This window comes from Grampus griseus (genome assembly GCF_964374135.1).
Source record: "Grampus griseus genome assembly, chromosome: X".
NCBI classification, from domain to species: domain Eukaryota; kingdom Metazoa; phylum Chordata; class Mammalia; order Artiodactyla; family Delphinidae; genus Grampus; species Grampus griseus.
In genome coordinates, this window is record NC_138999.1 from 45808561 (window position 1) to 45827565 (window position 19005).

The 19005-nt window shown below is 47.0% G+C and overlaps 2 protein-coding genes across 3 annotated transcripts; one reads left to right on the forward strand and one right to left on the reverse strand.

Moving 5' to 3' along the window:
- Positions 1 to 40: 40 nt before the first annotated feature.
- RIBC1 (RIB43A domain with coiled-coils 1) lies at positions 41 to 14067 on the forward strand. 2 transcript variants are annotated; one of them, XM_082680622.1, is made up of 6 exons: positions 41 to 107; positions 6182 to 6298; positions 8202 to 8544; positions 12649 to 12767; positions 13209 to 13603; positions 13748 to 14067. In XM_082680622.1, exons 2-6 carry the CDS (start codon positions 6182 to 6184, stop codon positions 13923 to 13925), a joined length of 1152 nt encoding a protein of 383 aa, XP_082536748.1. In that variant the 5' UTR covers positions 41 to 107; the 3' UTR covers positions 13926 to 14067. The 2 variants fall into 2 exon arrangements, with proteins under 2 accessions (XP_082536748.1, XP_082536747.1); XM_082680621.1 differs by lacking the exon at positions 41 to 107 and having other exon boundaries at positions 6027 to 6298; positions 13748 to 14019.
- Positions 14068 to 14081: 14 nt separating this feature from the next.
- Positions 14082 to 16490, reverse strand: HSD17B10 (hydroxysteroid 17-beta dehydrogenase 10). The gene is made up of 6 exons (XM_082680623.1): positions 16378 to 16490; positions 15854 to 16018; positions 15063 to 15227; positions 14806 to 14934; positions 14618 to 14726; positions 14082 to 14418 (listed from the first exon to the last, which is right to left on the reverse strand). The coding sequence occupies exons 1-6, from the start codon at positions 16402 to 16404 to the stop codon at positions 14228 to 14230; spliced, it is 786 nt and encodes a 261-aa protein (XP_082536749.1). The 5' UTR covers positions 16405 to 16490; the 3' UTR covers positions 14082 to 14227.
- Between the last annotated feature and the right edge of the window lie 2515 nt (positions 16491 to 19005).

Below are 19005 nucleotides of genomic sequence, written 5' to 3' on the forward strand. Positions count from 1 at the left end.
CGGGAGGAATCTGCAGCTGTTGGGATGAGGGAAACCTGAAGGAGCAGATCCTTGCGGAGACAAGCCAGGAGTCACAGCAGGATTATGCCCTCCAGGGCAAGAGGAAGGTGGGAGCTCGGCTGCGGCTTTTGCCTGGCCGGCGGGAAGGCTCAAACAAGAACGGGGTCGGGAATTGGAAGGACCCCAGGGAGCGGAGGGCTGTACAAGAAGGAGGGGCCAGCGGGAGGATTCCGTGTTAGAGTTCAGATCTTGCTGAGAGTGGAGTAGGGTTGGAAGTGGAGTGGGGTGGGGTTATAGGTGGGATGGGGTGTGAAGGGGGATGGGGCGTGGATGGAGATGAGGATACTCTGGAGCGACTGGGATACGGGCTGGGGAAAACTATGGCCAGAGGTACTGTCCCTATCCCCCGCCTCCCTCCTGTTTCTCCAAGCAGAGTTCAGAGACTGCCGCTATAGCTGCTATAGTCTTGGACCTGATGCTAGACCCAACCTGGAGCTTCAAAATTGGGACTCCTTGCTGAGAAAGATATTTTGTGTGAACCCCTGGGAGTCAGGGTCCCTAAGCCAATGCTCTCCACCTCTACCCTTCTTCCTTTCTCCCCACTTCATCTCTCTCTCTCCATGCCTCACCCCCATCTCATTCCCTCCTCTCCATCCCCCTCTGCCGTCCCTTGCTTCCTCCCTTCCTCTTCTCTCTCTGCCCTCCACCCCTATCAACCGCCCTGTTGCCCTCCTTCCTCTCTTCTGCCTCTGCCCCTGACTCTGCCCTTTCTGTCCCTTCCCCTCTGTTTCCCATGTTTCTATCCCTCTCCTCCATCCCCTCATCCCCCATCACTTTATACCTGCTTTTTACTAAGCCATGGCCTTAGCAGTCCAAGAGGCTGTCTGTGGAATCTTCCCCTTCAGTGTGACCTTATATTGTGGTGACAGATGGAATGAGTAGGCTGGCATTGGTGCTTAGACTTAGACATGAAAAGGGTCTGGTGGCTGCCACAGCCATTCCTGTAACTATTTTTTAAATGATGTCTGGAGGCTGGGAAGAGTCTTAAAATCTTAGGACAAGTCCAGGAAAGTGAGAAAGCTTGGTTGATGCAATCTAGTAAATGAAGTTTAGTTGGGAGAAACAGTCATGATCAGGCTGAGGGGATAAAATGACCAAAGGACAGCAATCTCATATAATTGACAGGAACTACTGTTCCATTTAAGATGAAATGGAGCTCGGGGGGAAAAAAATCAAATTGGATCCCTACTTCTCACACCATATACAAAATGCAATTCCCAAATAGATTAAAAACTTAAATGAGAAAAGCAAAACTTTAGAAATTTTAGAAGAATATATAGGAGAATATCTTTATGACCTCAGGGGATTTCTTAAATAATAAAAACTTTTGAGCTTAAAGGAAAAGATTGGTAAATTTGACTACATTCAAATTCCTCCAAATTACAACATAAAGTGAAAAGATGGTAAGTGCACACAGAAAGCTTCTAAAGTATTGATACTGTTCTATTTTCTGGGTTCTGTGGAGGGTTCACAGGTGTTCATTTTGTTGTTATACTTCATAACTTACATGTGTTAACCATATTCTTTTGTGTGTATCAACTGTTACCATAAAATTATTATAAAATAATAATAAAGTGAAAAGACAAGCCACAAATTGGAGATATTTGCCACAGGTAAACTAAGAAATGATTAGTGTGTAGAATACAAAAGGAACTCCTAAAATTAATAGGAGAAGGACAAACTGATTTTTTTTAATGAGCAAAAGATATGAATGGGCACTTCACAGAAGAGAAAGAAAAATGGACAAAACACACATGAAAAGATGTTGCAACCTCATTAGCAATAAGGAAAATTCCAATTAAAACTGATAATTATAATTTTATACCCACAAGTTGGCAAAAATTAAAAAGTCTGTAATATCCAGTGTTGCTGAGGATGTGGAGTGGCTAGAGTTTTTATACACTATAGTGAAAGTATAAATTGGTACAATCTCCTTGGAAAACAACATTATCTCGTAAAGTTTAAATAGGCTTATGCCCTATGATCCAGCACTTCTGCTCCTAGGTATATGCTAGGGAAACTTTTCCACCTGTATATATGTCTCTTTTAATCTACAAGTTCTTTCTCTTTTCCTCTTGCAATTAAAAAATAAATAAACTGGGTTGTTTGTGCTGCTGGGTTGTTTGACTAGAGTCCTAGTCTCTCTTGAACCCAGTTCAGTCAGGCCCCACCAAAAATGTTCTAATCAAGGTCATCAGCAACCCTCCCCTTCAAATTAGTCAGTTCTCAGTCTTCATCTTACTTAACCCATCATCGGTTGCCCACTCTCTCCTCCCAAAAGCACTTTCTTCACTTGGCTTCTCAGGCATTCCCATTTTTTCTCCCACCTCACTGGCCACTCCTTAGCCTCCAGTGCTGGCTCCTCCTCTCCCTGTCTCCCCTGAGGCATTCTTAACTATCTACAGTCCCTTAGAGATCTCTCACTGCCTCATAGCTTTAAATTCCTTATATCAGTCAGGATGGGCTAAATTATGCTGAGGTGACAAACAACCTCAAAATCTCAGCAGCTATATGTGGAAGCTAATAAATACAACAAACTAGTAAATATGACATAAAAGAAGCAGACTTACAGACATTGAGAACAAACTAGTGGTTACCAGTGAGGGGTAGGGGCAATATAGGGGTGAGAGAGTGGGAGGTACAAACTACTGGGTGTAAGATAGGCACAAGGATGTATTGTACAATATGGGGAATATAGCCAATATTTTGTGATAACTGTAAATGGAAAGTAACCTTTAAAAAACTGTTTAAACGTGTGTGTGTGTGAGTTGTGAAAAAAAATAATATCTACTTCATAGAAATATTAAGAAGAATACTAGTAGGTCAAAAATAGTCAAATATCAGCATTTTTATATGGTGCAACCTAATAAATGAGTTACTAATACAACATGCTTATAATTGCATGTTTACAGTAAATACTCAGTAAATGTTAACTGTGATGACAATAAAAAAAAGACAATCATAGGCTATATAAAGCTTAGTAAAAATATGTGCTACATAAGAACAAATTGTTTCTGACACAGGCCCTGAGAAAGCCTTAAGTGATCTATTTTTGTTTATTTTTAGTTTCAAGCTATGTTATGGGTGGGTGAGGTTGCTGGTTAACTAAATTCCAGTTAGGTAAGGTCTTGCTATACAGAAGCAGAATAATAAAATTATTTTTTAAAAACTGTTTAAAAAAAAAAAACCTAAGGACAACCAATCCAAACAGCCACCTAGGCTTTCTCAAATAAAGCAAGCGCTTCAGCTATAGCCAATCAAATAATTTCCTTGCTTTCCATCTCTTCTCTTTAAAGATCTTTCCCTGAACTCTTCTTAACCACTTCTGGTTTGGCACTGCCCGGTTTGTTTTTTGCTCAGATAAACTCTTAAAAAATGTTTTTTTAAGTCTCAGCAGTTCATAAAAACAAAGATTTCTCACTCCTGCTTCTTGTCCACTGTGGGTTGGCTACATCTCTGCTCTGTCATCACTCCAGGACTGAGGCTGAAGGGGCAGCACTCACCTGGGACATTGCCGGTCCCACAGCAGAGAGTGAAGAGAGAAAGTGGCTATAATGTAATGGCTCTTAGTTCTGCTTGGGAATGGCACATGTCAATTCTCACATTGCAGAGGGCAAAGCAGATCATGTGGCTAACCTTGAGGACAATAAGATAAGGATATAGAATCCTTCTGTAAGGAGGAACAGCAATTTTTTTTTTTTTTTTTTTGGCCACATGGGGCTTCTGGGATCTTAATTCCCAACGAGGGAACAAGGGATCTAACCTGTGTCCCGTGCAGTGGAAGCACAGAGTCCTAACCACTGGACCACCAGGGAATTCCCAACAGCAAATCTTTTTGAACAATAACAAAATTTACCATACTATATGTATGCTATCAGTGGGTATCTAATCGACCTCTCAAACTCAACACTTCGAAACTGATCTCCAGATCCTCATCCCATTCTGTTCTCCCCACACAGACTATTCAGTTGATAGCAACTCCTCTGACTGCCCCAGCCAAAATCCTTCAAGTCATTCTTAACACTGCTCTCTCACAGCACATCCAACCCATCAGGAAGTTCTGTTGGCTCTGCCTTCAAAATATATCCAGAATCTGACCACTTCTTGCTACATCCACTGCTAACAACCTGGTGTGAGTCATCATCATCTCTTGCCTGAACGACTGTAATAGCCTCCTGTCTGGTCTCCCTGCCTCTAGTCTTGCCTCCCCTCCCCTCCAGTCTCTTCTTAACAGAGCAGCCAGAAAGATCCTTTAAAAATCAAAGACAGGACACATCACTCCCACTGCTCAAAATCCTCCAATGGCTGCCCATTTCTCTCAGAGTAGAAGCCGCAGCCTTTACAATGGTCTATAAAGTCCTACATGCTCTGCACCCCCCCACCCAATCTCTCTAATGTCATTTCCCACTCCTCCTTGCCTCCCTGCTGTCCCCTTGAACGTGTGCCTCTTCTGTCCACCTTAAGGCCTTTGCACTTGTTCCCTCGGCCTGCAGTGCTCTCCTAGTTATCTGCATAGGAGACTCTCTCACCTTCTTCAAGTATTTGCTCAAATATTACCTTCTCAGTTATGCCTCCCCGATGTCCATATTTAAAATTGCAACACGCCCCCCACTTCCTTGGCACTTCCAATTCCCTTTATCCTGCTCTATATTTTTTCCTGAAGCACTTATTATCTTCTTACAAACTATTTAATGTACTCCCCACTAGAAAGTAACTTTCACAAGGACTCAGATTTTTGTCACTTTTGCTCCTTGATGTCTCCCAAATGCTTAAAGGATCATCTGACAGTAGGTACTCCATAAATATTTGTTAAATGATAGAATGAACATGGGTGAAAAAAGCAAGATGCAGAAGAATGCATACTGTGTGATATTCCATAAAATTCTGAGACAAGAAAATGTTTTAAAATATTGTTCAGGGAGTTACGCACACACAGTACATTAATGCATATTAGTAAGGGAATGGTAACATTTTGGATAGTGGTTATCTCTTAGGGTAAGGATGAGGGAGGAGAGACATAAGACCCTTCAATAGTATTGATCATTCACTATTTCTTAAGTTGGGGAGTTGGTTCATGGGTCTCTTTTATCATGCTTCCTAACTTACATATGGCTTATATATATATTCTCCTGTATACATCAAATATTTTAGTTACAAAATGGTTAAAAGAGAGAGAGAGAGAGACTGGAACTAGTTATACAAGGAGTTGAAGAATGGTGTTCCAAACAAAGGAACATGGTGTACAAAGGCCCTGAGGTGGGAACAGTTGTAGTGTTGGAGGACTTGATAGGAAGCCAGTGTGCCTGGAGCACCGTAAGCAAGGGATAGGGAGGCATGAGATGAACTGGAGAGGTGTGCAGGAACCAGATCTTGAAAGCCCACAGTAAGGAGTTTGGATCTGATTGTAAGTGCAGTAGGAAGCCAGTGGAGGATTTTAAGCAGGTGCAAGACATGATCAGATTTAAGTTAGCAGAAGTGGTTTGGGCTGTGGCTTTGGCTGGCTCACGTGCCAGAACTGGGCCTCCCAAAACATGAAGGAACACAGGCAAATTTAAGCCCTCTAGCCTTTCATTTGACTGGAGAATAAGTAATAAAAATAAAGGGGGAGTGGTGGTGGCATTTACTGAAACGGGGAAAACTAAGTAGAACATAATGTAAAAGGGATGTTGTAAATGAGTTTGAGACTTGGAAAGGTGAGCAGGGGTCAGATCATGAAGACTCATAAATCTGGCAAAGGGGGTTGGACTTTATCTTGTAAACACTGGGGAACCATTTGCTTTAAAGCTGCCTTTAAGGGTTTTAAGCTGAGGCGTGCCATGGTCAGATTTGCTTTCAGAAAAATCACTTTGGTAGCCAAGGCAGAGAAAGAGGTAGAGAGCATAACACTAGAGCAAGGGAGGCCAGTAAGGCTCCTGGGAATACTGTCTGGCACCAGTTTGTGAGGCCTGAATTAGGGTGGTGACAGCAGAGATGGAGAACACAGATATGAAATATGTCAGGAAGTAAAATCAGTAGGAATCAATAACTGGTAAGATACTGTGGGGAGAATGGAATGGGGGTGGGGGTGTAGTCAAGGAGGATGGTTAGCACTGATTGGCCATTCACCTCACTCTTGCTCCAGATGTATAAGGTAGACCCACCACCACATCCCAAGGAGGTGGCAGCCATAGAGGCTAGAAGAAATCAAGAAAAGGAGCAACAGAGCCAATTCTTCAATGTGTGGACCAGAGAAATGCGGGTGAGTGGGCAGCAAGGACTTTCTCTGGACCAGGGGCCACCTCACTCTTACACCTGGAGAGGAACATAGCAGTGCCCATCACAGCCCCTCCCTGATTCAAGCAGACTGTAGGGCTAGAAAGGAAGGAGGAGGGTGAAAAGGCACTCACCCCCCACGTGTGGGAAGAGCCTGGGAAAGGGGACTGGGGGTGCAGGGGAAGAGACTGGGGTTAGAGGAGCCAGTGACAGCTGACTTCTCCAGTCAGCTCTGGGCCAAGTGGCCTGGTTCTCAAGAGACAGGCAAATGGAGCCGAAAGAAGTCTATAAAGAATATTTGGGGGCTTCCCTGGTGGCGCAGTGGTTAAGAATCTGCCTGCCAATGGAGGGGACATGGGTTTGAGCCCTGATCCGGGAAGATCCCACATGCCGCGGAGCAACTAAGCCCATGTGCCACAGCTACTGAGCCTGTGCTCTAGAGCCCATGCTCCACAACAAGATGCAATGAAGAGTAGCCCCCACTCGCCATAACTAGAGAAAGCTCACGCCCAGCAACGAAGACCCAATAGCCAATATTTTGTCAGCCATAAATAAATAAATAAATATATTAAAAAAGAAAAAAGAATATTTGGTATTGCATGCATATGCCTAAACTCTTTCTGGAAGGCTACATAAGAAACTGTTAACTGTTCCCTGGTGGTCCAGTGGCTAAGACTCTGTGCTCCCAATGCAGGGGGCCGGGGTTCGATCCCTGGTCAAGGAAATAGATCCCGCATGCCACAACTAAAAGATCCCATATACTGCAACGAAGATCCTGCGTGCTGCAACTAAGACCCAGTGCAGCCAAATAAATAATAAAATAAATAAATATATTTAAAAGAAAGAAACTGTTAACCAGCCTGAGGGACAGAGATGGGAGGGACACTTACTCTTCACTAAACTGTATTCCCTTTTGCACTATTTTGAAATGTTTTAAATGAATTATAATCAAAATAAAGAGAAAATATTGACAGTTTAAGAAAAAATAGATTGCTGGCTGGGTGGATGAGTGGTGTGACCGAGATCTAGTTGGTAAGCGTTTCCTCAGGGCCTGCTCTGTGCCAAGCACTGGGTTGGGCAGTAGGGATACAAAGCTGACTAAGGCCCAGTCTCTGGCATTAGCAGGCTCACAGTCTGGTGTAGGAGATAATCAATAGAGGCAAACTTCATTATAGTGTGGGCAGTGGGCCCTAGATTCTATAGGAGTAGCACCTGCTGGAGGGGTCAGGAAAGTGAAGTCTGAGCTGGTCTTAAGGGATGAATAGGAGTTTGGGTAAAGAGGGGAGGAAAGAGTGTTCCAAGTGGAGGGAGATGCTGGAGCAAAGGCTATCAGTATGAAACAGCCTAAGATGTGCAGGGAACTGTAAGCAGAGCTTCTGAGGGTGGGAGAGGGGAAGAGGGTGAGATGAGGCTGGAGACAGAGGAAGAGGCTAGACCACTGAGGGACTTACAAATCATGCTGAGATGGTAGAACATTATCCAGTAGGTACTGGAGATCCTATAGGAGGATTTTGAAGCACGTAAATTCTGAGCAGTCTATGTTAGAGCATTCGAGGCCCACTGCTGGGCCCGTACCTTGATTTAACTCATTTCTTTGGGATCAGGTGGATGCTGAAGCCCTGAACAGCCAGGTGGAAGAGAAAAAGCTTAGGAAGGCAAAAAAGCAGAGCAAGGTGGCAGCTTATGGTAAAAGCCCAAGGCCAGGGACCAGCCAAAGAAGAAAAGCAAGGGCCGAGTGGGATAAGGCAGGGCAGTTCTGCTTCGGAGTGGGGCCTGAGGCCTGGGGTGTGGTAAGACAAACCAGATTGACCTTTGGGAACAGTGGCTGTGCTGAGTGGGCTCTGTCCCTCCCCTGGGGCCTTCTCCATGCCCCTACCCACCACCCCCAGGTACCAACCAGGTGCAATATGATGTGGTGGCTCAGATACTACAGAAGGAACAGGCAGAACGGACAGGTCGGCTGGCCAAGAAAATGCAAGTTTCGGAAGCAGAAGCAGCAGCTCAAGAAAAGGCATGAACTTGACTTTTGGGATTCAGACCGACTCTGGAGGGAGTTTCCAGCTCATCTTGGTGACAATGATCCCCACTGGGGCCCAACCAGCCTGCAGTGCTTCTCTGGGGAAGATTTGGACAGGGCCATATGCCTGAGAATGCAGCAGGAAGAGTTCATGCACAGCCTGGAGAAGCCGCTGCAAGAGCAACAGCAAGCCAGAGTTGAGGAGAACTGTGCAGGTAAGCAGCGGGGCCCTCCAGGCTGTGACCTGAGGCCTAGTGGGGAGTCATCCTGAGCTGGATACAGCGCCCAGAAGACCAGAACTGTGTGGGGAGGTCCAGTTACCCATAGGGGCTGATGCTGAAAGGTTAGACTGAGCAGGCCCCAACCTCCCTGACTTCCTTCATCAACTGACAGTATAGCCACTGATCCCCAATCAGCCTGGCACTCCATTACCTGGAGGCAGCACAGTGAAGACAAACCTAATGGCTCTGCTGCTTACTAGCTGGTTTGGGCAAATGAATTTTCCTCTCTGTGCTTCAGTTTCCTTATCTTTAAAATGAGGAAATGAATCCATACCACAAAGAGCTCGTATGAGAATGAAATGAGATACTGTAAGTAAAGCACAAGCGTCAGTGCTCAATAACCAGTAGCTATTATCAATATTACTATGACATCTGTGGCTACGTCCCCCTTTTCCATTAGAGTAAGCCTTTCACAGGCAAGGACCATCTCTTATCTACTCACACTGCTCACCTTTAAAACCACCCCTGTTATAGCACCCTGTTCTGTTATACCGCTTATCACAGAGGTAACTAAGTATCTGAAAGTATTTGTGGAATGTCTGTCTTCTCTCCAAAATGTCAGCTCACTAAAGATGAACCACATATCTCATTTCCACCCCTATATCCCAGTTGCCTAGTACATTGTCTGCCACAGTGTCAGGAGCTCAATAAATCATTGTTGAATGAACAATTGACCAAAGTAAACAAGAAAGGCACCCTACCCTCCAGGAACCCACAGAACCATGCCTTCCAGAAAATCAGTGTAGAGTAAGAGGAAAAGATACATGCACAAGTCATTTACCAGCACATATCTATACTTTAACGCTGCGTTAGGTACTATGAGCGATACTGTGATAGAAGTATATATAGGACACGGAGGAAACATCAATATGGGAGTGGTCAGTTCTCACAAAGGAAAGGAGGCAGGGTAGGGGGTTTGCACAGGCCCGCTGTCAGGAAGCAGTTTGGGAAAGTTGGGTACAATTTCGGCAAGGTAGAGAGTGGGAATGAGAAAAGGTCATTCTAGGCAGAGCAGGTAGCAAAAGGAAGAACTAACCTTTGCTGAGCACTTACTGTGTACCAGACACTGTGTCAAGCTTTCTACCATGTATTAACTCAATTTATCCTCACGACAACCCTATGAGGCAAGTACTAGTAGTATCCCTATCTTCGGTGGAGGAAACTGAAGAACAGAGATGTTAAATAACTTGCCCAAAATCATACAGCTAGTGGGTGATGGAGGCGGGAAGTGCGGGAAGTGAACTCAGGCAGGCTGGCTCCAGAGCCTGCACTCTTGACTGCTATGCCACACTTGCTGTCAGTCACCATGAGAAACTGGGAACTCAGAGGCCAAGGGAGAAGTTTCAGAGAGGGAGTCATCAATAACGTCAAATGCCCCAGAGAAGTTCAGATAGGAAAAGAATGAGACTTGAAAATGAGATTTGGTAAATGAGATTTGGAAATTAGGAGTATTTGGTGATTTTTGTCAGAACAGTTGCAGTGGAACCAGGGGCCAGCTGCCCAATGGCAGCAGGCAGGTTTACGAGAAGGTAGAGCAAGGCAACAGGGACAGCAGAATGCTGGGAGAGAGTCTGTGTAATGTCATGGAAGGAACATGGGCTGATTCCTCGAGAGATCCGGATTCAAATCCCAACTTACTACTTGCTGGCTGTGTAACCTTGGGCATTTTACTTCACCTCTGGACCTCATCTGAAAAATGGGGCTTATCTTTCCTCTCTGGGTTGCTACGAAGAGTGAAATGAAACAAGGCACCCCTATCCTCCCTTCCCCCGCCCTCCAGTCTCTGAAATCTGTGTCCCTGTGCCTCTCCAGAGCCAACCCCTCAACCTATGCTCTGGACCCCATTCCCCCTGCCTCCCACACAGGCTGTGCTCCCTTAGGTACTCCCCGCTGGGTTCTCAACACTTGCCCTTCCACTGGCCCCTTCTGTGAAGGCTGTAAGCATGCTTGTGTCTAACCCTTCTTAGGAAAAAAACAAAAGTCTCCCTCCACTCTGTGATTCCTCTAGATGCTGTGAGCTAGCTGTTTTCCTTTACAACCATACTTTCTGAAAAATCTGCTTCCACTTGCTCTTTCCTTCTGAACTTTCCAGTCACACCTCAACCCCTGAGATTTCATTTCTCCCCACACAACTTCACTGACACTGCTCTTACTAAAATCAATGCCCTTTGTGTTATCAGGTACAAGAGGCTCTGTTCAGTCTTTTCTCCTTGACTGGGACTTTCTTGCTACACTTGACTATGATCACATCTTCCTTCTTGAACCTCTCTCTTCCTTGGCTTCTGTGACAGCACATTCTGCTTGTAGCTCTCCGATCATTCCTCTTCTGTCTGCCCTTTATGGATTCCTCTTCCTTCTACTTCTTCCTTCTTGAGACTCTGTCCCTGGCGCACTCCTTACCCTGCATACTTGCCTCAGGCACCCTCGGTCCTCATTCTGGTTTCAGCTAAAATGTCGCCACCTCTGTGCTGAGGACTCTTTACCTGCAGAATCAGATATCCAGGTGCCTGCGGACCACCTCCAACTCAGCTTCCTAAACAATTCATCAGTGCTCCCTAACCTGCTCTAAATTCTGTATCCTCTAGTTCCAGTGGTGGCCACACGATGCATGGAGTCATCCCAGCCAGGACCCTGGAAAGCATCCAAGTCTTTCTTCTCCCTTACTCCCTCATCCAATCCATCAAGTACTGCTGATGTAACCTCCATATATTTCCCCTCCATCCTTTCCATCACTGGCCTGGTTTGAGCCCTCCCAACTGGCCTACTGCCTTAGCCTCCAAGATGGCTTCCCTACATCAACTGTCTCCCACCAGCCTGACTGTCCTCTATACTGGCCACCAAAAGGAGCTTTCTAAAATGCAGATCTGTGTCACCCCCCTTACTTAAAATCCTTCCATGTTCCCCACCACCTTCAGGGTCAAGTTTTTAGTCCTTAGTCTGGCCCCTGTAGAGCTCCCTAGTCACTTGCATTTTATGCTCTAGGAAGAGCAGACTATTTGTAATTTAAGATACAGACCATGCTGTTTCTTGGCTTCCTTCATTCATTTGATAAATATTTACTGAGCACCCACTATGTGCCAGGCTCTGATGCAGGTGCTAGGGCATGGTAGTGGATAAAACAGACAAAAATCCCTGCTTTCACAAGGGTTACCTTCTAGTGAGGAGAGAGACAGGCAATAGACAAAAATAATTAAGTAAAATGTAGGGTATACTGGATGGTGACAAATGCTAGGGAGAAAAATAAATCAGAGAAGGAGGATAAATGTTGGGGGCAGGCAGGTGGCAATTTTAGGTAGGAGAGACAGAAGGCCTCACTGAGGCGGTAACATTTGAGCAAAGACCTGAGGGAGGCAAAAGAGCATGAGACAAGAGCAACGTTTATTGCAAATCCCTGAGGCAGGAACGTCTGGCATGTTCTAGAAACAGCAAGGAGACTGGTGTGGCTGGATTGAAGCAAAGTTTCAATACATTTGCTCATGCTGTGCTTGCAGCCTGGAATGCCCTTTGCCCTTTCTGACTATATGCAACATGTATTTCAAGGATCACCTCCTCCTGGAAGCCTTCCTCTCACCCAAAGCTCTCTTAATGCCCTACATACATCTCTGTCATTGCCCTTACCACATTGTGGTATGATGATCTACATTTGATCCATCTCCTCCATTAGACAAGGAACTCTCTGAGGACAGGATCTAATTCATTGGTATCCTCAGAACCCAACACATGGCCCTTAGACTGAGGCTCAGAGATGAAATGATTTCCCCAAGGTCACACAGCCCAGAAGCAACAGAGCTGCATTGAGACTCCGGTCCATTGGAGGCATCTTTCAGTGAGGGACCTGAGAAATTCTTGTTGCTGTCACTTTGGTTATCCCTGGCCCCAAAGAGTACCTCCTTCCACACATCCCTCCAATGAGGACATTACCCCCTTCCGAAACATACATACACATACATCCACAAAGCTTGCTGAACAAATGGCTGAATGAGTGAACCAGAAATGCAGCAAGCCAGTACAGTGCCCTGACCATATTTCTCTGTGTAGATATGCTCAGTGAACAGCTGCGCCTAGCCATGGACTTGCAGGCCACCCAGCTGGCCAAGCTGGAGGACTGCTGCCACAAGGCCATAATGTCTGCCATGGCCAACGCCAACAAGGCCCAGGTACGTATGGCCAGAGCCATCCAGTGCACCCGGCTCTCCCCAGTCCCCTGAACAAAGTCCTGGGGAACCTCAGCCACATCTTTCCCCTCACAACCCTTCTTGAATCAACACCAGCCCTCTCATCTACCTGAGGATTTCCTCCTTCACCCAAGGGCCCTCTTAGGGCAGACGGTCCCCTTCCCCACCTCCAGACTCAGGATGACCTGAGAACAGAACACTGCCCTCCCTTCCCCAGCCTCTTAGTCTAAGGGCTTCCAGAGGGCAGGGGAGTTCCCTGCCCATTTCACCCCTTCCCCCACCTTAAGTCACTCAAAGGCCATGCAGTATCTGTTCCTTCTCTCCCTGAGATGGAGGAGAGTAGGGCCATGTCTCCCCCTCCCCTGTGACTGAGAGTTCCCTGAGGTTGGGCATCCAAATGCTCACATTCGGGGGCCCCACCAGGTAGCTAAGATGGCTAAGCAGCAGCGCCGTGAGCATCAGCACCAACAGGAGGACAACCTCATGGAGAACCAAAACCAGATCACAAGTGAAGTACTGACTGAGAACCCCCAGGTCGCCCAAAACCCTATGGCTCCCCACAGGGTCCTGCCCTATTGCTGGAAGGGCGTGATTCTAGAGCAGAGAGCTGCCATCAGGAAAGTACAGGAGGTGCAACACCATGAAAAGGAGGCACAGCGCCAGACCGAACAAGCACTGGATACCAAATGGGAAAGCCAGCCCATGTGCTTGGCCCAGGCAGCAATGGAGCTAGAAGAGCAGGAGAGGGAGCTGTGTGCTGAATTTCGGAGGGTACTAGGCTCCTTCAACCAGCAGCTGGCTAAGGAGCAAAAAGACCAGTGAGTTCTAGGGGGTGGCAGCAGGGATGAATGCCAAGGGAGGGTGGAGACGGATGGCAAGGGCCAGGGAGAGAGGGAAGGCTCATCACCTGAGGCCTCTGGATTTCTATCTGAATTCAATAATCTACACCAATCAACCTACAGCCCAATATCACTTGCAATTCAACACCAGCAGCCGCTGAGCTCTGGATGGTCATCTCTCCCTCCTCCATCAATCAAGCTCACAGAGGCTGAGTCAAGAGAGGAAGATGCTCCATTTCCCAGTGGGAGAGCTGAGCCAGCACCCCCACCTTTGACCCTAGGTAATAAAGTTATTCACTAAAATCAAGGCCACGTGTTGTAATAGGACACAAAAGGTGTGAGGTACTGCCTTTCCCGCCCCACCCCTGGGCTCTGAGCATGCAACCCTGTCAGAGTCTTCACCCATTCACCTTTCTTCCCCATGCCAGTTCCCCCAGCACACAGTGCTGCTCGCTCCCCTGTGAGAAAGAGACTTTATTAGGCACGAAGGGTGACTGGTGGGCAGAGGTTACAAAATGGCTACTGGGCTTCCTCCCAAGCTGGAGTAGAGTACTCCAGGAAGAGGAGGGACAGAGGAGCCTGTGTTTTCTCTGCCTTCCCCCTTCAAGGCTGCATGCGGATGGCCCCATCCAGCCGGATGACCTCTCCATTGAGGAATGGGTTCTCGATGATGGCCTGTACCAGATGAGCATACTCAGCAGAGTCACCCAGTCGGCTGGGGAAGGGCACCTGGCTGGCCAGGAAGTTGCGCACTTTATCTGGGAGGGTGGTCAACAGCGGAGTGCCAAATAGGCCTAGACAAGACAACCAGAGTCAGAGACCCACCCTCGCTTTCATATTTACCTGGTCCCTCCTCACCTTAACCCTACTTGTGGTGCTTCCCTATGCCCAGAGATAGAAGGCTGCTGCTGTTTAGATGGTAAATACCTTCCCCTCTCAATTGCCCACAGATCCCATCCAATCCCAGGTGTGGCAGGGAGGGGATATGTCTACCTGGAGCAATGGTCATCACCCGGATGCCCATGGGAGCCAGATCCCGAGCAATGGGCAGTGTCATGCCCACTATGCCCCCCTTGGAAGCAGAGTATGCAGCTTGTCCAACCTGGAGAAGGAGTGGAGGTCACAGGGGGAAGGGGCCCCAACAAGTCACCAAGGCACAAGCCTTGCCCCTACTCACACACCTGGCCCTCAAAGGCAGCTACACTGGCTGTGTTGATGATGACCCCACGTTGGCCTCCCTGGTCTGGTTCATTCTGGCCCATCTCACCAGCTACCAGGCGGATCACATTGAAGGTGCCTATGAGATTCACCTGGAGGACCAGTAGAAACATGGTGTAGAACCTAAAGCAGAAGCAGTCTTTTGTCCCCTAAAAGCTTTGGGGACACCCACAGCCAAATACTTCTTACTACTACCCCTGGAGAACCTCTAAGGCCTTACATTGAGAACTCGCTGAAAGTCCTCCAAGGTATGGGCCTGGCTCTTCTTTAAGTTGTATGTCTTGCTGGCCACTGCAATGCCTGCACAGTTGACTGCGACATCCACACGGCCAAACTTTTCTTTTGCTAGAGTCAGGGCTGCTTGCACGTCCTTCTCTGAGGTCACCTTCAAAGGGAGAAGTGGAGAAGGTATTCATCTCCCATCACACACATACCACTAAATCTTGAGGAGGGGAGGGCAAGGCAGGTTCACTCTTTGAGTGACAAGAGAATTGTGTAAGCAAGGGAGAGGCCAGGAGAAAGAAAACTCAAGAGTGGGACAAAGGTGAAAATGTTAGGTAATACAGAGCAGTGTTTCAAAACATTTTTGAAATCCATACCCTCTTCTGATAAATTCACATACCCCTGGAGATTCTCAACTGCTGTGGATCAGAGAAGTTTTGAGAATTATTGATATGAAGATAAACTAGCTTTTTTGTACCCGTACCTGCTAAGATAATTTCGTCAAGCTTTACTTCCTGTAGTTTGTTTCATGAAAAGTTTTTTGACTTTGTAAATATAAAATTACAGGGCACAATATGCATTTTCAAACTATACATACTTCCTTGAAGAGATTCTGATATGGCCAATTCCCAACCCCTCCGTTGTGAAACCCAGCTTTAGAAATTCCTTACCGCAGGCGTTTTGAAAATGGCTCAGGCCAAAAGGGAAAAGGAGATGGGTCCACTGCCCACATAGACGGTACCCTTATGAAAAGGGACCCCATGGGAGAGGTGAGGTAATCCCACTTACGTCCGCTGGGGCAAAGGCGCAGTTCTTCCCTAACTTCTTGGCCTGGGTCTCCCCATCCGAGTTGGGCAGGTCGAGAAGTACAGCAGTGGCCCCCTGCCCCACCAGTCGCTCCGCCGTGGCCAAGCCGAGGCCCGAGGCTCCACCGGTTATTACGGCGACCAGACCCTGTGAAGAGGGGCACGGTCAACAACTATACTGTACAGACCACCCCCACCCTTGCATCTGCCCATTTTCCAGGCTTCTGCGAGGGAGGCTCCTGGTCACCCCTGCGGTTTGACCCAGATGTGCCTCCTCACTTTAACGATGGGACCTCTGGGTGTCTCATACCCCAGAAGCCCATCCAGACACCCCGCATGCACGTGCCCCAGAGAGTTGACCTTCACCTCCCGAGGCCAACCGCCGCAACAGCAGGCCTCGATAAGAGTAACCCTTTCTGCCAGCACCGACCTCTCCCCCCTAGTTCTACGGCCGCGCCGTCCCAGCAGGTGCAGCGGGGCAAGAAGCAGGGACGAAGACCCGGTTACCTTCACGCTCCGACACGCAGCAGCCATTTTGCGCCGGCCTCTCTACAAGCAGGACTGCCGGGCGCTCGCTGGTTGGCCGAGGCAGAGCCGCGGGGCGGGGCCGGCGAGACTGGCTGTCCGCGGCTAAGGACAAACGGCGAGTGCCGGCGGCTAGCGTCCAAGACCCGAGAGCAGGCCCAGGCAAGGTCCCGGCCGAGAGTTATTTCACCCGGGGGAGAAAACAACGAGTAGCAGCATCGCACCACCACAACCTCCGGCCTTTGGGCAGACGGCCAGCTCCGCTGGGGGGAGGGGGACAGGAGATTGAGCATGTGTACCTTACTCCTCGGAAAAAGCCTCCATTCAACATTCATATGTTTATATCTGAGAGACTCCTATATGCCGGGCTCTGTGCGGGGCACTGGGGATAACCAGAGGAATAATAAAAGGTTCATGCCTTACAAGAGGGAAGTTGGAAAAAGTTCAATTGGAAAAAGAGATAATTACAGTACAGACACACGAAGGAAGGGACAAAGAACCAGATTCTAGAACCCAGACATGGATATCCAAAGATGGAGATTCTGAGAGCCATGTACAGAGAAACATGTCGAGGAAGAGATTGAGAGGAACAGAGATGACCGACAGATTCTCAGAGATATGGATGTGGGGAGCCATTAAGAGAGAAGCTAGGAGACAGACATTCTGATACAGCTGCTGAGAAGCACAAACCCAAAGAGGCATAAACAGAGAAGCCAAAAACATCTTTCATCAGGTCAGCCTTTGCTACTGTCTTTTTTGTCTAACCTATTTTAAACCCCAAAGCCCAGATGAGATTGGAAACATTTCAGATTGGACCTCAACGAGAGACTGTCATTTAAGACCCAGAACATCCTAGAACATCTTTTAACCAGTATCCCAATTAGAATCCTGAGCCCACCTAATCTATCTAATCTGATTTCTTTCTATGGAAGTATACTTCTCCCCAAACCAAGGTCTTCAGACCATAACCTTAGTCTACATTTTCAGCCTCATTCGGTTGTATGTTTAATCTATCTGAAATATCTCCCTTTGTGTTTTCCCATCCAGGAAGACTTCCCTCTGGGCCTCCTAAATGTTGACCACCGCCACACTCATGGTCACTACACCATATTCATCAAAGGATTTAATACCAGATTCACAATCTTTCTAACAACATGAAGCCCCCCAGCAGTCTATAGCACTCTTCACTGAGCCCAGTATGCTCCAACCACAGTGCCCTCTTTGTGTTCTTCTTTGCTTGTTTTTTAATTTTTATTGGAGTATAGTTGATTTACAATGTTGCGTTAGTTTCAGGTGTACAGCAAAGTGAATCAGTTACACATATACATATATCCACTGTTTTTTTAGATTCTTTTCTCATATTGGCCATTACAGAGTATTGAGTAGAGTTCCCTGTGCTGTACAGTAGGTTCTTATTATTTATCTACTTTATATATAGTAAGTAGTGTGTATATGTTAATCCCAATCTCCCAATTTATCCCTCCCCCCTGTGTTATCTTTGAATTAGCTATTCCCTCTGTTTGGAATGCTCTCCCCCGATCTTTGCATGACTGTATTTGTTGCTGTTGTTGTTGTTGTTGTTTGGTCATTCAGAGCTAAGCTTAAATGTCACCTCCCCTCCCGGAACTCTCAAGCTGTAAACCACCTAGTTACTATCCCATTGGCTTGGAAGATGTCATCAAGAGGACGTGACCTGGGCTTCCCTGGTGGCGCAGTGGTTGAGAGTCCGCCTGCCGATGCAGTGGATGCGGGTTCGTGCCCTGGTCTGGGAGGATCCCACATGCCGCGGAGCGGCTGGGCCCGTGAGCCATGGCCGCTGAGCCTGTGCGTCCGGAGCCTGTGCTCCTCAACGGGAGGGGCCGCAACGGTGAGAGGCCCGCGTACCGAAAAAAAAAAAAAAAAAAAAAAAAGACTTATTTAATAAAGAGATCTGCATTCCTTAGGACTTATGCTTAGACATATTAAAAAGAGGACGTGACCTCTGGTTGACCACAGAGCTGGACCCAGGCATTGGGAGACTCCTTACCCCTCCTCTGTCCTTGGAATAGATCCACCATTCCCACAGGTGGAACTGTTTTAAGGACGCAGTCTTGAAAGAGTAAGGTGTTGAGACCATCTGGACTGAATACATTACTGAACCCCCTTAACGCCTCTATATAAACTTTTAAGATTCTGGCAGGTGGGTGTGGAGATCTATTTGCCTTTCGGCCACCCAAAACAAACCTTGGAAGTTCCCTTGCTCATTAAATCTGCCACCTACCAATGCGGAGTGGTCTGCCTCTTTCTTCAGTTTCTCCTTGCCCTCCCTGTTCAGGGGCCAGTTTTTGAATCAACACATTGCATGTTTGAATTCTCTGCATAGCACTTACAGGCCCATCATCTTTTTTCCAAACTTGGGGCCAGATATGCTTTGGAATTCAGAATTTTTTCAATTTTAGAAAGGAAGACATGTACCCTATATTACATAACTCTATATACCGCATATAGTCTATATTACATAACTACTTAGAAAGGTCTGGAGCATCACTTATAATTGAACATTAATTTCTAGAGTCAAAAGTATGAAAATTCACACTGAGTGACTCAAGACTACAAATAACGTCATGCTAC

Bases quoted from the DNA above. Each gene is read 5' to 3' on its own strand.
- RIBC1 (XM_082680621.1), top strand. From the start codon at position 6,140: ATGGTTAGCACTGATTGGCCATTCACCTCACTCTTGCTCCAGATGTAT. The intron at 12,768-13,208 runs GTACGTATGGCC...GGGCCCCACCAG, and splicing joins CCAACGCCAACAAGGCCCAG to GTAGCTAAGATGGCTAAGCA. The intron at 13,604-13,747 runs GTGAGTTCTAGG...ATCAACCTACAG, and splicing joins GCTAAGGAGCAAAAAGACCA to CCCAATATCACTTGCAATTC.
- HSD17B10 (XM_082680623.1), bottom strand. From the start codon at position 16,404: ATGGCTGCTGCGTGTCGGAGCGTGAAG. The intron at 14,935-15,062 runs GTAAGGCCTTAG...CTGGTCCTCCAG, and splicing joins ACTTTCAGCGAGTTCTCAAT to GTGAATCTCATAGGCACCTT. The intron at 14,727-14,805 runs GTGTGTGAGTAG...CTCCTTCTCCAG, and splicing joins TAGCTGCCTTTGAGGGCCAG to GTTGGACAAGCTGCATACTC.